Here is a 14030-nt window from a genome sequence, read left to right as displayed (position 1 = left end):
TTTCAGCAGTCATGCTTTCTCTGTCATTCCAGAGGGCCCAGGAAAGGGTCTTAAAGCTTCTGTTGGATTCCTTTGGCCATATCTAAGGCATGCAGGACCAAATGCTGGGGTTCTTAATTTCAGCTTACAGCTCACTCCACTACCTCTGTGGAGGCTTTTTGGACAGTATAGCATAAGCATACGCTTTCCAGGCATGTAAGGCCACTACCCAGACCTCTTGCAGACCTTTGCCTAAGTTATATCGGTGCATAGCTCTGCATCCACCAATAGGGCTGTATGGTTCAAGATTCTGCAGGAAGCAGTCCTCTGACCATGCTACTAGACTACTTTTATTTTTTTTTTCTGCCCACCTTTTGGGAATGCTTTTGAACATCCCACAGTCTTGCTTGTATCCCCAATGGACACCTCAGGAGAAAAATAGATTTTTGTTACTTGACATAAAATCCTTTTTGGCCTTTTTGTTCACTGTAGTTTGTTCATGTTCTGTCCTTATTGTTGGGTGGCTGTTTTGTTCTGGATTCTTATGTGACTTTCATCTATAGTTTTACTTCTACTGCTTTTGACACGCACTCATTTAGCTTAGACTCTTTGGGCAGGTTATAGCTGGTTGGAGGAGAGAACACTTCTATGCTTAGTGGCTGCTCCTAGTGGCAGCAGCTGTACCCATGCTCTTGCTGTGTCCCCAATGAATGAAAGAGAAAAGGGCTTTACGGTAAGTGACAAAATTCATTTTAGTAAACTGCTGAATTATTTCTGCTCTAACATGCTGCGTGCAGATTGCACTGCACTGCACTGCACTGCATTTTATGGTGACAGGTTCTCTATAAATATAAAACCCTTTCTCCAAGGACAGACGTTTTGCCTGAACACCTACTCTGAGCTGTGAACAGCAGTGCATAGAGACTTGCTTTACAGAAAGGCACCTGAAGAGCCTTGGTCACAAAACGACTTTCTGAGATATGATTCCTGTGAGAAAGTGTTGAGAGTATGCTCTGTGACATGCGCAGAGGTCTTTGTGAAGATAGAAGGGGGAGGGTGAGCTGTATGTGTAACTTATTGTCAGATACCATTATTGTAATCAGACAAAAGAGGTCACCCTGATATCTTTCAGAAAATACATGTAGTTTTCCTGTAATTCTTATATACAAAAAAATGTTTTAAATAATCAAACATTTTGGGAGCATTCTTAATAAAATGCTCTAGATATAGCTTTTTTCTTACTTGCCTTATGTTTTTTTGTTTGTAATAGCTCCAAAACCAATCGCCTGCTTTCTGTGTCTGGCCCATCTCTTCACCGCCTGGGCTTTCTTATGCCACCAACATTGCAGAAACTGTAATTCTCCCCTGTCCATCTTGGCACCGCCATGTTCATCGGAGGTCCCTGAAACACGAGTTCTGTTATGGGGTTGCAAAGAAGATCATCCAGTTTTATTGGATCCCTCGTGATTGCAGTGCAGAGCTTGATGGTGATAACACAAAGGAGGATGATATAGGCGTTCCATCCCCACACCACCACAGGACAATGAGCAGGAGAATGTTGCTAAAAAAACTGCAGAGTATGGTCCAGTGATTAATATAGAGAACAAAGTAAAACTGCAAAGAACTGAGATAAAACCACACAGCATTGCAATACATGAAACATTGTATGAGAAACAGTCTGGAAGTGATGCCAATTCGTGTCCAGATCAATGTTGACGTTGAGCAAGAACAATTGTAATGATACTAGGAGAATAACTGAGCGTAACTTAGAAGAAAGACAGCATATGACACCTGGAAATGAGTTGCCACTGAAACCCGATGTGTTTGAACAGCAGCTGAAAATGTAACTGTAACAGTGATTGCTTGAGCCAAAGAATAGGACTTGAAATACTAGTTTCCTTCAGCAGAGATTGGAGACACAGAAGAGGAAGATGCTGGACTTCAGAGTGTTGGGGTTATCTGAAGATACGAAGGAAAGCATCTCCATAGATCTAGTCTATAAGCAACCTGAAGCACCTTGTTCTGGTAAGGAAACACATTCTTTAAAGACAATTTGTCGCCAGACAGTGAGCTTTTCTAAATCATGTTTTAATGTTAAAGTATTTTATAAAAATGGTTGCTGCTGTTTATTCAGATTTCAACTCCTAAGGGTACTTTCACACTTGTGTTGTGAAGATCTGGCAGGCAGTTCCGTTGCTGGAACTACCTGCCGGATCGGAATCCGTGTGCAAACGGATAGCATTTGTAGACAGATCCAGATGCGGATCCGTCTAACAAATGCATTGAAACACTGGATCCGTCTCTCTGGTGTCATCTGTAAAAAACGGATCCGGGTATTTATTTTTTATTTTGCATTTTTAAGGGTCTGCGCATGCGCAAACCGGATCCGTTTTGCCGAAACACTTGGTGCCGGATCCGGCATTAATGCATTTCAATGGAAAATAATGCAAGTTTCCGGCATTTTGGATGAAGAAAATAACCGTATTTTCTCCGGCAAATTACCGTAAGAGTGGACTGAACTGAAGACAGCCTGATGCATACTGAATGGATTGCTCTCCATTCAGAACCTCCTGCACACGACCGACTGGGCTTTTTCAGTATTTGCAGTCCGAAAAAAAACGGATCAGAAAAAAATGGGTGACATGCGTTTTTTTTGCGGAACGGAACAGTTGGCCCTTCATAGAACAGTACTATCCTTGTCCGTACTGCGGACAATAATTAGACATGCTCTATGTTTGAACAGAAATACGGAAACTGAAGTTTTTTTTTTTTTGCGGATGCATTTAAAATGAATAGTTCCGTATATGAACCGTATATACAATGCAAAAAACGGAATGTGAGCGAAAAAAACTAACGTTCGTGTGCAGGAGGCCTTCAGATAAAATTGATTTGTTTTTTTTTCCGGTATTGAGCCCCAAGGACGGAACTCAGTACCGGAAAACTTTAACGCAAGTGTGAAAGTACCCCTTACCTGTACTAATAATTCTAAAATCTTCCCAATTTTCACAATGACCATGTTGGCATACTTCCCTTTTTTTAAATCTGTAGATCTGGTGTTGCAAATTAGTGAAATTATACAATAATCCCTGAAGTGAGAAAGAAGGGACACATTTTGGGTACAAATTCAGTGCCTTCTCTGATCTAATAATCTGCATTCCCCCTCTTCACCCCATTCCTGATTCCATCTCCAATTCTCTAGGATTCACCAGGGATCTAATGAGCAATAGCAATGAGTAACTTAAATGTAATTTTTGCTACATGTGCTTATAAGTGTGTAAGAGATCAGGTTACCAGACAGATGAGCCTACTGCATGATTCAAAATGGCTGAAGAAGGTATCTATTAAAGGAGTACTCCCACACAATATTTATTCTCTGACCTGTTAGAAAGGTACATGATGTAATCTGTAGTGATTGTAATCTCACCAGTGACTGTATTTGTAAGTTATCCCCTCCCTTCTGATTCTTAGCTGTGTCATATGATTAGCAATCAGGACTTTCCAAATAACACTGCATCTTATTTGTGGACCGGAAGCCAGGTTTATCTACTGTATGTATTCCTAAGGGAGCCTTTATGTCGGTTTCATAGGAAGAATAGAGAAGTAACTGACTTCCTGTCCTGTATCAGTTGGAGATCAGAGATTCGGTCACATGAGATGGCTGAGGATCAGAAGGGAAAGTATAGCTCTCAAATACAGTTACTAATGCGAAGATTACATTCACTACAGTTTACATCATGCACCTTTCTAACAGGTCAGAGAATAAAACATTTTGTGGAGTGTTTCTTTAATAGATACGTTCTTCTGCCACTTAGAATCATGCCAGCAGGGCCCATCTGTCAGGTAACTTGGGGGCCTGATCTCTTACACACGTTTAAGCATATGTAGCAAAAATAGCATAGTACTGTGTTAGCCAGAAAAATCTATATGATGTTAAATACTTTTGTGTTAAAAAAGACAAAAGTATTAAAGCAGTAATACTTTCATTGCTATCTAGAAAAATAGTTTGAAAGTTTCCGAGCACGGAGGCACATTGATCAGCCAGTAGTAATGATCGAGCGCCCAAAGTATTTGGGTGTTCGGCCCGAACACATTGCTATATTCGGGTACTCGACCAAGCAACCAAGTATAATGGAAGTCAATGGGAGACAACCAGGTACCCCCTGCTCTGTAGAGGGGAGGGTGCCTGGTCCATTGGAAAAAGTCAGAAAGTGACAAACGCCACCGAAATGGATCGGGAACAGCATGGGGACGATGTCTGGATGCATCTTGGACTCCCTGATCGCTGCTGGGAACCTTGTTGTCAGAGTTGTACGCCACTTTTACAGACTGACAAAAATACGCACAAAAACACCCCAGGAAAAATTGTTAGGAAACATTCTTTTCCTGTATATTCAATTATATATAAAGAGCAAGTGCTGCATAAATTACAAGCAAGAGACACTCCAAAACAGCCTGTATATCACATAAGGAGGGCCTCATTCACTATGTGGTACAATAGTTCAGTTAGTGGGACTTCTACACTTTTAAAGCCTATGCACTAAGTGAAAGGGCTGCCAAAAATTACAGGAACTGGCACTCCAACGCACCCTTTGTTACACATAAGGAGGGCATCATAACACATCTTGAAAAATTATGATTGGCTGCTGGTGACCCTCAAAAACATTTGAGCAAGGGCCTGCTGATTTGACCAGGGGTGAGGGCCTGCTGTGCATTGGTGACTCTAGATAACCTCTGGCCGATTGCACGTCACTGTGACTGCGACGATCCATTTGGATGTCTGCCCTATCAACTTTCGATGTTCTTTTCTGTGCCTACCATGGTTATCACGGGTAACGGGGTATCAGGGTTTGATGCCGGAGAGGGAACTTGAGAAAAGGATACCACATCCAAGGAAGGTCGATGGCTGAAATCTGATTGGCTATTGTTGCTTTGCCCCTTTTTTTCCCCCCCTAATTGTGAACCACCCAGAGAGGGTGGGTCAAGTTATTAAAGCTGAAGCATCCAAGGAAGGCAGCAGGCGCGCGGCAATTACCCACTCGCGACTCTGGGAGGTAGTGATGATAAATAACAATACAGCACTCCTAAGCGGCCCTGTTATTGGCATGAGTACACATTTCCGTTAACAAGGATCTATTGGAGGGCAAGTCTGGTGCAAGCAGCCAACTTGCTCCCGGCCTCCACAACGTTCACCCAGTGTGCCATCATGGTGAGGATTGTGTTGACCAGACTCTTGGCTACTGAGACTGGACTTGTAGGTAAGGGCCTGCTGCCGCTTTGTTGACTCTAGATAGCTTCTAGGCGATCGCACGTCCCCGTGACGGCGACGATCCATTTGGATGTCTGCCCTATCAACTTTGGAGAAAGTTTTCAACAAGGACCTTCTGGTATAGCACCGTTTTGCTTGTCCTCTCCACCACAGGAATGAGAGATGAGAAGTTCTATTTGTAGTGGGGGTCGAGAAGTGTGAACACCCAGTAATCCGTGTTATCTAAAATGCGAGGGTCGCGGGAAAGGCAGCCTAAAATGAAGTTAGCCATGTGTGCCAGAGTACCAACAGGCAAGACGTCTATGTCGACATCAGGATGACTCTCCATCTCCTCATCCTCCTCCTCTTCTTCTGCCCACCCCACGCTGAACAGATGGAATTAAAGTTCCTTGGGTAGAAGAGGGCAACTGTCTCCAGCTCCTCCTCCTCCTCCTCCTCTTCATGGTCCAATCGCGCTGAGAAGACTAACTGTGGGTGGTCTGGCTATCACCCTGTGTAATGTTCTTCCCAATTTCCTCGTCTGCCACATTCAGAGTGTCGTCCTTTAATTGTGAGCAGCGATTGTTTGAGTAGACACAGCAGTGGGATAGTTATGCTGATAATAGCGTTATGGCCCTCTAACAATCTGTGTGGATTCCATCAAAGTTTTTTTAAAACCTCACAGAGGTCTGACATTAATGCCCACACTCCTCGCTTGTGAATAGTGGCAGTTGACTCGAAAGGCGATGACCATGTTGCAGCTGGTATGCCACAACTGCCCTCTGCTGCTCACAAAGCCTGGCCAACATGTAGAACGTAGAGTTCCAGCGCATGCTCACGTGGCACAACAGTCGGTGAGCTGGAAGCCACAAGCACTGCTGCAGCGTTGACAGACCGGCTGAAGCTGTGGAAGAATTGCGGAAATGGGCACACACGCGGCACTCCTTCACTAGTGGCTCTGGCAAATTGGGGTAGGTTTTGATAAACCGCTGAACCACTAAGTTTAAAACGTGGGCTAGGCATGGGATGTGCGTCAGGTTGCCGAGCTCCAAAGCCGCCCAAGCTACGGCCATTGTCAGACACAACCATGCCTGGTTGTAGGTTGAGTGGCGAGAGCCACAGCTCGGTCTGGTCCCTTATACCCTGCCACAGCTCTGCGGCGGCGTGCTGTTTGTCCCCTAAGCAGATCAGCTTCAGCACGGCCTGTTGATGCTTACCCACAGCAGTGCTACACTGCTTCCAGCTAGCGACTGATGGCTGACTGCTGATGGAGGCGGAATTGGAGGAGGAGGAGGAGGTGGCGGTGGCGGAGAAGTGGGGGTTGGAGCCAGTAACATAGCTGCTAGCGAAGACCCTGATGGACATAGCAATCCTGGGTGTGGGTAGCACCTGTGCCATCCCAGGGTACAACTCACTCCCGGCCTCCACAACATTCACCCAGTGTGTGGTCAGGGAAATGTAGCGTCCTTGGCCACCAGCACTTGTCCATGTGTCCATTGTGAAGTGGACCTTCCAGTAATTGCGTTGGTCAGGGCACGGGTGATGTTCTGGGAACATGCTGGTGTAAGGCGGGCACAGGGCACACCGTGAAAAATAGTGGCGGCTGGGGACTGCGTACCGAGGGATGGCCGCTGACATCAGGCTGCGGAAAGCCTCAGTGTCCACAAGCCTAAATGGCAACATTTCATTGAAAGTTGCACATTTAGTGCTATGGCCTGTGGGTGGGTATTTGCGCTTGCGTTCAAATGACTGTGTTATGGACAGGGAAGTGGATGTTGTTGCTGATGGTTCATGCGAAGGTCCAGGTGCAGGGCGAGGGCATCCGGGCCCAGGGGATTGGCCAGCAGTGCCGTAACACAGGGGAAGAGGAGGCAGTGGTGTGACCCGCAGACCCAGATTGTGGACCCAGGCGTTCGGCCCACTTTTTAGGGGCTTGGATGCCATGTGGTGGATCGTGCTGGCGGCTCATTTTGGTACGGCACAGGTTGCAAACTACCACTCTTTTGTCGTTTGCACTTTCCTCAAAAAAGCGCCATCCTGCGGAACACCTAACCCTTGGCAAGGAGATTTACGCATAGGGGTGCTCGGGGTAACGGTTGCGGGCCTGTTTGGTCTCGGCCGACTTCTCCCTTTTGCAACCCCACTGCCTCTTCCAGCCTGTTGCGGTGCTGCCAATCCCTCCCCTCTGTACTGCTGTCCTCGCTTGGCTTTTCACCTTCCCATGTTGGGTCAGTGACCTCATCGTCACCACCTCCTCTTCCACTTCCTCACTCTGCTCATCTTCTGACTTGACCTAACAACAACCTCAGTGATTGACAAATGTGTCTCCTCCTCATCCACCTCTTGATGGAATGATTGTCGTTCTCCAACCGTCATCTTCTTGAGACTGTGAAGGCTCAAGAGGTTGGGATCCGGGCACAATATCTCAGGTCCTCTTCAAGCGTGCTGGGCGCGAGGGCCAAATGTAATAGTGCCGCTGGAAAGAGCCCCTCGGAATATGTGGGATCATCACTCGTTTGGCAAGCCTCAGGAAGGCTACATCTCAGGAAGGATGATCAGAGTGAGGATTCGGTTGACCAGACTCTTGGCTACAGAGACTGGACTTGGTGGAAGAGAGGTGGTGCTTAACCGACTGGAAGCATTATCTTCAGCAATCCAACCGACCAACTGTCGCACTGTGTCCGACTTGGGACAGTGTTGTCCTGCGCCGCCCAGCTAAGTTGGACATGAAGCTGGGTACGGTAGATTTTTTTATTTTTTTTTATTTTTCTGGTGCACTGGCAGAAGGCACAGTTTTTATTGCTACGGCCTCTGCGTGCACCATCAGCATCACGCCCACTTCCCCGTTCCTTAGTGCTCGCCTTCTTCATATTAATGGTTTTGTCACCTAGATGTGGCGCAGATTGTTTTACAGTCTGCCAAAGACACAGTTTTCGGATGCAGGACAGTAATGTCACAGAACACCATGGAATATGGACACTATATAGGCCCAGATTATTGAAATTTGCAATACAGACAAGGTTTCCAGATGCAGGACAGTATATGTCACAGAAACCCACAGATTATGGACACTATATCAGGCCCAGATTACTTAAATTTGCCCTAAAGACACAGTTTCGGTTGGCGTACTGTATGTCACAGAAAACAACACACTATGGACACTAGATTAGGCCCAGATTATTTAAATTTACGCTAACGAAACAGTTTTCGGCTGGAGTACTGTATATTTCACAGATGTGTATTAAACCCACACTATAGACAATAAATGTGGCGCTGATTATTTGAATTTACACAAAAAGACAGTCTGCGGATGATGTAAAGTATATGTCACTAATAGGTATTAAGAAAAATATCTTGATGCTGTCAAACCACACAGTAGTCCTTAAAAGGACTTTGTGTGGTCTTTAAAAAGCTTTTGGTAGTAAAAACAGCAAATTTTTCTTCCTGCACTATCTGTCCCTTCTCAGCACTGATGTCCCTGAGACTGATCAATTTAGCGCAGTTAAAAAATATATTGCTGCTCTAAAACACACACACACACACACACACACACACACACACACACACACCACACACACACACACAGGAGTCATTAAAAGGACTTTGGGTCTTTGAAAAGCTTTTCTTAGAATAATAAACTGTGAATTTTGCTCCCTACACTGCCTCTTTCCCATCCTACACTTTGCTCTCCCTGACTATGACCTGATCCGAGCACGAGTCTTTGGGTGCTATTTAGCACCGATGACGCGTTCCGGCCAGCCATCACTGTAATGCCTGCAGCCAACATGGCTACTGGCATTACAGTGATGGCAGGTTCTTACCTGCACGTTTATTGGCAGCTGCGAAACGTGCGGGAAGGAGACTCTAGCTTGGCACTCGAGCACATGCTGTACTCGGCCGAGTACCGCCATGTGGCCGAGCATAGCGATGCTCGAGCCGACCGGTATTCAGCCGAGCATGCTCGCTCATCACTATCAGCCAGTATAAAATGACTGTGAGAAAGGCACTTGAAAGGTGTTACAGGCATTTGTACATGGGGTGATACATCAACAAGATAATACAAAGCAATGAAACTGGTTATTGTTACAGATGGACAGCTTATACGCGTTTAAAGAGGACCTGTCGCCCCATAATGGGTCATAAATCCAGGTGTTGAGTACTCTTCAGTGATTGGCATGTTGTTATCTGTTTAAATTCCCTGATTTTTCCCTCCCTGTTTGGTCTTAAAATTGCCTTTCAGTATGAAGTCCATGATAACATGGTTTAGTCCAGAGAAGTGTTTCCCCACATGTGTGTCCAGATTTTCCTTTATTATGTGCTTATGTAAATTCATCCTCGAACTGAGATTTTGAATGGTTTCTCCAACATGGATGCCGTCATTGGGGCACTTTCATCATGTATCATGTGCATCACATTGGAGGATACACATGAGAAAGTGCCTGTTATTTTATAGTTTTTGTTGTGGTTTTGGGTATGTGGATGGTGAGCTGTGGCTACAGGTTTTGCATTTCTTACTGTTACAGGGGAATATGCCCATCTGTGATGGTGAGGGCAGGGCACTTCTAACTAGCAAATCCTTAAGTTTGGTGGTTTAAAGACTGGTAGATATTGGAAAACATGTTTCAATCTTATATCTTCTGGTGCAATATTGATTGGAAGTCGGCAGCAATTCTCCTCAAGATGTTCATTCTTGGGTTTGTCATGGTAGAATTTTTGTTTGATCCCTAAACAAGGGATCTAACCATGTTGTCTGCAAATCTTAAAATTTAGTCCAGGGGAAAAAGAATGAGAAGACATGACTCATTGTAGTATTTGAGTCTTCCTCTATCTCTTTCAACTCCAAAGAGAAGAAGACTCTCTTTATTAGCCAAGCCCTGGTTGTCACCCTTACAACCTAAAAATACAAATGAGCCAATAGGAAAGTGATATGTGGTTTAGCAAAGAGTGATGCATATAGTTACATAGTATGTATCTGGATGCAATTAGGATACTGAGGGAGGGAAAACCAGCAGAGGAATTCCTTGTCTAGATACATGATGTCCCCCAAATATTGCAACACGGGTATATCCAAGATTTATTATGTTTAAAATAATCCTACTATATCATTTCCTTCCTCGTAAACCTAATTCCAAATCTTGGATCTCAAGGTTCACCTCTCCAAGCTACATTTATCCTTCTGAACGGTAGAACACCCCACTAATTTTTGCTAAACTAATCTTATCTGAGCTTCCCTGATATGGGGTTGATGTAATATTATACCTAAGAATACTGATTATGTGTTTTATCATTTTTTTTTTTACCCATATAAACTGCTGACTTGTATACAACCTATAAAACAGACACACACACACACACACACACACACACACACACAGAACAAATATGAATCCCACTAACATCCCATAAGACACAGTGCAAGATCAAAAAAACATCAATACCCTTGAAACAATGGGCTGATATTACTAATTATGCCTTCAAGCAGGGGCGTAGCTATAGGGGAAGCAGGGGAAGCGCTGCTTTGGGGCCCTGACCCCAGAAGGGGCCCATCCAGGAGGAGGAGAACTAAAAGATTTTGTCTGGGCCCTCTCAACAGTATCGCACAATGAAATTCTATACAGAGACAGTGTAGAAAACAGATGGAACAGCTGCCGGGCCTGCTCTGAGAGAGCGATCTTACTAGCCACAGGAATGGGGGCGGCATGAAAGGAAGGGATTGCGAAAAAAATTACTGGGGGAGGGGGGCCCCCATTAAAAATTTACTGTGGGGCCCAGTCATTTCTAGCTACGCCACTGCCTTCAAGCCTGATAACCACCTTAACATATTTGAAGTTATCTTCCCAAAATCATATTTTAATTGCATCAGGCCCAGCAGAGGTCACAATAATGCTTGTACAAGCATCATAGACACCTGTTCAGGCCATTTTACTCCCTGGAAAAAGACTTGTGTGTATTTTTACTCATGGTCTTTTTCTAGTCAGGAGAGCTGTATCAGAAGCTGGCAGGTCCGGCACACCTGAAGCTCGCCTGTCTCCAGAGAAGCCCCGCCCCTCACTGACATCTCTCTCACCAGGAGCGGCTGCAGAGTCTGGACTAAACACTACATTGTGGTTACAGGACCTGTGGTGATGTCAGTCATGTGATCAGCCATGTGATATGGGAGGAGTTGGGGAACACAGGGTCTGTGTAGGACTGTGCTGGTGAAAATGCAGAGGTACTTTATGTATGGAAGGTGTGTATAAAGCAGGTCTCAGTCAGTGTAACCAGTCTATTCACAGTAGTTCTATCTGTGTAATGGACAAGTAGCAGAGCTGTGTGCAATGTGTATATAGTAAACTGTCTGTGCAATGGGCATGTGGTAGAGCTGTATATGTAATATGTATATAGTAGCATCAGGCGGGCCCTGTGTATGGCGACAGTGGTCTTATGTTTAGTGTATGTTGAAAATTTAAAATTGTCTACATTTATTTCTGCATGGGAGACCAGCAATGGTTTCCCTGCAGAAATATCAGCCTCATAATCTTATTTGGGCCTATGCATTATTTATTTATTTATTTTTATATATATATATATATGATTTACCGCAAATTTCTTACTCCTCCTCGGTTAAAAATACTTCTCAAAATTGTTGGTTGATTTTTACAATCTTGGTACAGATTCATTATCTTCCTCTGGAAAGTTCTGTGCCCACTTCTAATTTGTAAATTTGTATCACCTATTTTTAAAACCCAAGTGTTCTCGAATTTATTGGCACAGAAAGTGGTATTTACCCACTTATTCACATTGGACAGTATACATTCCAGCAATATGGTGTCTTAGCCCCTCCTCCGTAGCAGTAATATCAAACATAAAATTGGAAAACATTTGAACAATTTGCACATATTAAACAAATTCATGATTTTTTCAGTCTCAATAGTAATGTATTGTCCCAGTTGTCCTTTAAAAACATCATAAGTCCAGTTACTATGACAGTGAAGAAACTGAAGACTCTCATGGTGGTTCCCTTGAGTCAGAGATGTATTTGTAATAACTGGCGTGTGTCCAAGTAGGTTCTCCTTCAAGCTTCACCAGTGTTAAAGTGGTTAGCTGCACCTGGAAGTCACCATCAAATCTGTGATCCAGGCGTTTCCTTATTTTTCTTAATGCATCCTCAATCACTAGCCACTGAATTCAGATCTGGAAGGAAAATCATACACTTTGTTATGTACAGCAGTTGGTTTTGTAAGAATCCTGCAATGCTTGTGTTAAACTGGCGACCTGTCTTCACTGCTCCTCTCTAAAAGAGCTATAATTCTGTTTGCCTGCTGTATACTAACGTCTGGACTGCATTACAGATCTGCAAAAACTGTGCCCAAGACCACAGCCCGTTTCCTGTACAAAGTATAGTTTTCCTGTACCTCATTTTGGTGTCTCTGCTCCTCATGGGGTCAGAAGCCACAGACTATAACAGTAGGTATTAAGATCCAAATGCAGTATCTGGGACTGTTGGCGATAATTTAGCCATGTTCTAGGAGCATAGCCCAATAGTATCTTAGAGGGTAATAAGGAGATGTTCTTCTGAAGAGTGATCCTTACTGAATACAAAATATCAGGTAACATTCTGTCCAAGGACTTTTCCCCTCTACCTTGATCTTTTGATAACACTACACCCAGTGTTTCCATTACTTTTTGTAATACTTCAGTGAAATGAGTTCCCCCTATTGCTCAACAAGATCTGTAACTATCTACATAACACCTCAGCCAATATCATCTTAAGCTGTTGTCTTTGGTGTTGCTTTTGCTACAGGCCAGCTCTCTGAATATCCTGAAAAGAGATCAACACAGACAAGGACATATTCACAAGTCCACCATTAGTAACTAAAAGTAGCAGTTTCTGAAGTGGATAAGATGACTTGGGCATATCCCTCTCAGGAACTCCCATAGTTTTCCCACCATTATTACAGGCATACATCATTCAACCTTGGACTTATCTGGTGGCAGCATTGTTGAACCCATCCACCAATGAACCAAATCACACATTCTCTCTTGATTTGCCAATGCTCTAAATCCATCCTCTTTGGGTAGAGTGCCCTCAGAAGTCCTTACCAACCCTTCGGAGTCCATTCTCAGTTTCTCACTCATCACTACTCCTTTTTCTTTTCATTGTTTCACTCAAGCTCAAGCTTTCAACATCTACTAGCCCTAAACTGGCCTGAATAATTTAGCCCTCTACTTTTACAGTAGGCTTCAGGTAACAGCTTAGTGTGAACTTGTAATTGTAACCACCTCTTCCTCCTCGGGTCGCATCAGGGCATCAAACTCTTTCAAACATTCAGCATTCTTGATGGGTTTATCTGTGGAGCCAACAAAATCTCTGTTCCTCCAGATTAGACCATAGTAATTGGTGATACCGACAGCATACCTAGAATCTATATAAATTATTTTAACAGTAGTACCCTCAGCCATCTTACAAACCTCAGTGAGTGCCTTCAACTCTGCCTCATGCACAGACATTGCTGGGGGGAGTGGTTCTTACTTGACAACATCAGGTGAGGTAGAGACAGAATTTCCTGTCTAAGACGATCCATCTTTCAAGAACCCAGAACCATCTACAAGAAATTCAGTCTGGTTATTAATTGGATCTGAATGTACATATAGTTTGCATTTCAATGACCTCCAATGTACTGTGGATGCAAATACTCTGATAACCCATCCTCCCACCAGAATTGATTTTATTTATTTTTTTTCTTTCAAAATGCTTCTAAGTTCAGCATAGTACAACATCTAACAATCAAACAGAAAGGAATGAGGAGGGAAGTTTCGTACTTGG

The 14030-nt window shown here is 43.9% G+C and overlaps 1 protein-coding gene across 2 annotated transcripts in view; it reads left to right on the top strand.

The window, feature by feature from the left end:
* Nucleotides 1–14030, top strand: part of LOC121004292 (zinc finger protein 692-like) — a 403767-nt gene that overhangs the window by 49650 nt on the left and 340087 nt on the right. Inside the window, exon 3 of one of the 2 annotated variants that reach the window (XM_040436456.1) lies at nucleotides 1250–2004. The exons of the other annotated variant lie outside the window; for it this stretch is intronic. Coding sequence (XP_040292390.1) covers nucleotides 1911–2004 — 94 coding nt within the window. The 5' untranslated portion in view covers nucleotides 1250–1910. The remainder of the gene's footprint in view (nucleotides 1–1249; nucleotides 2005–14030) is intronic. 2 annotated transcript variants of the gene reach the window in all.

Source organism: Bufo bufo, chromosome 6 (assembly GCF_905171765.1).
Source record: "Bufo bufo chromosome 6, aBufBuf1.1, whole genome shotgun sequence".
NCBI classification, from domain to species: Eukaryota; Metazoa; Chordata; class Amphibia; order Anura; family Bufonidae; genus Bufo; species Bufo bufo.
This window is presented reverse-complemented; position numbering and strand designations above follow the sequence as displayed.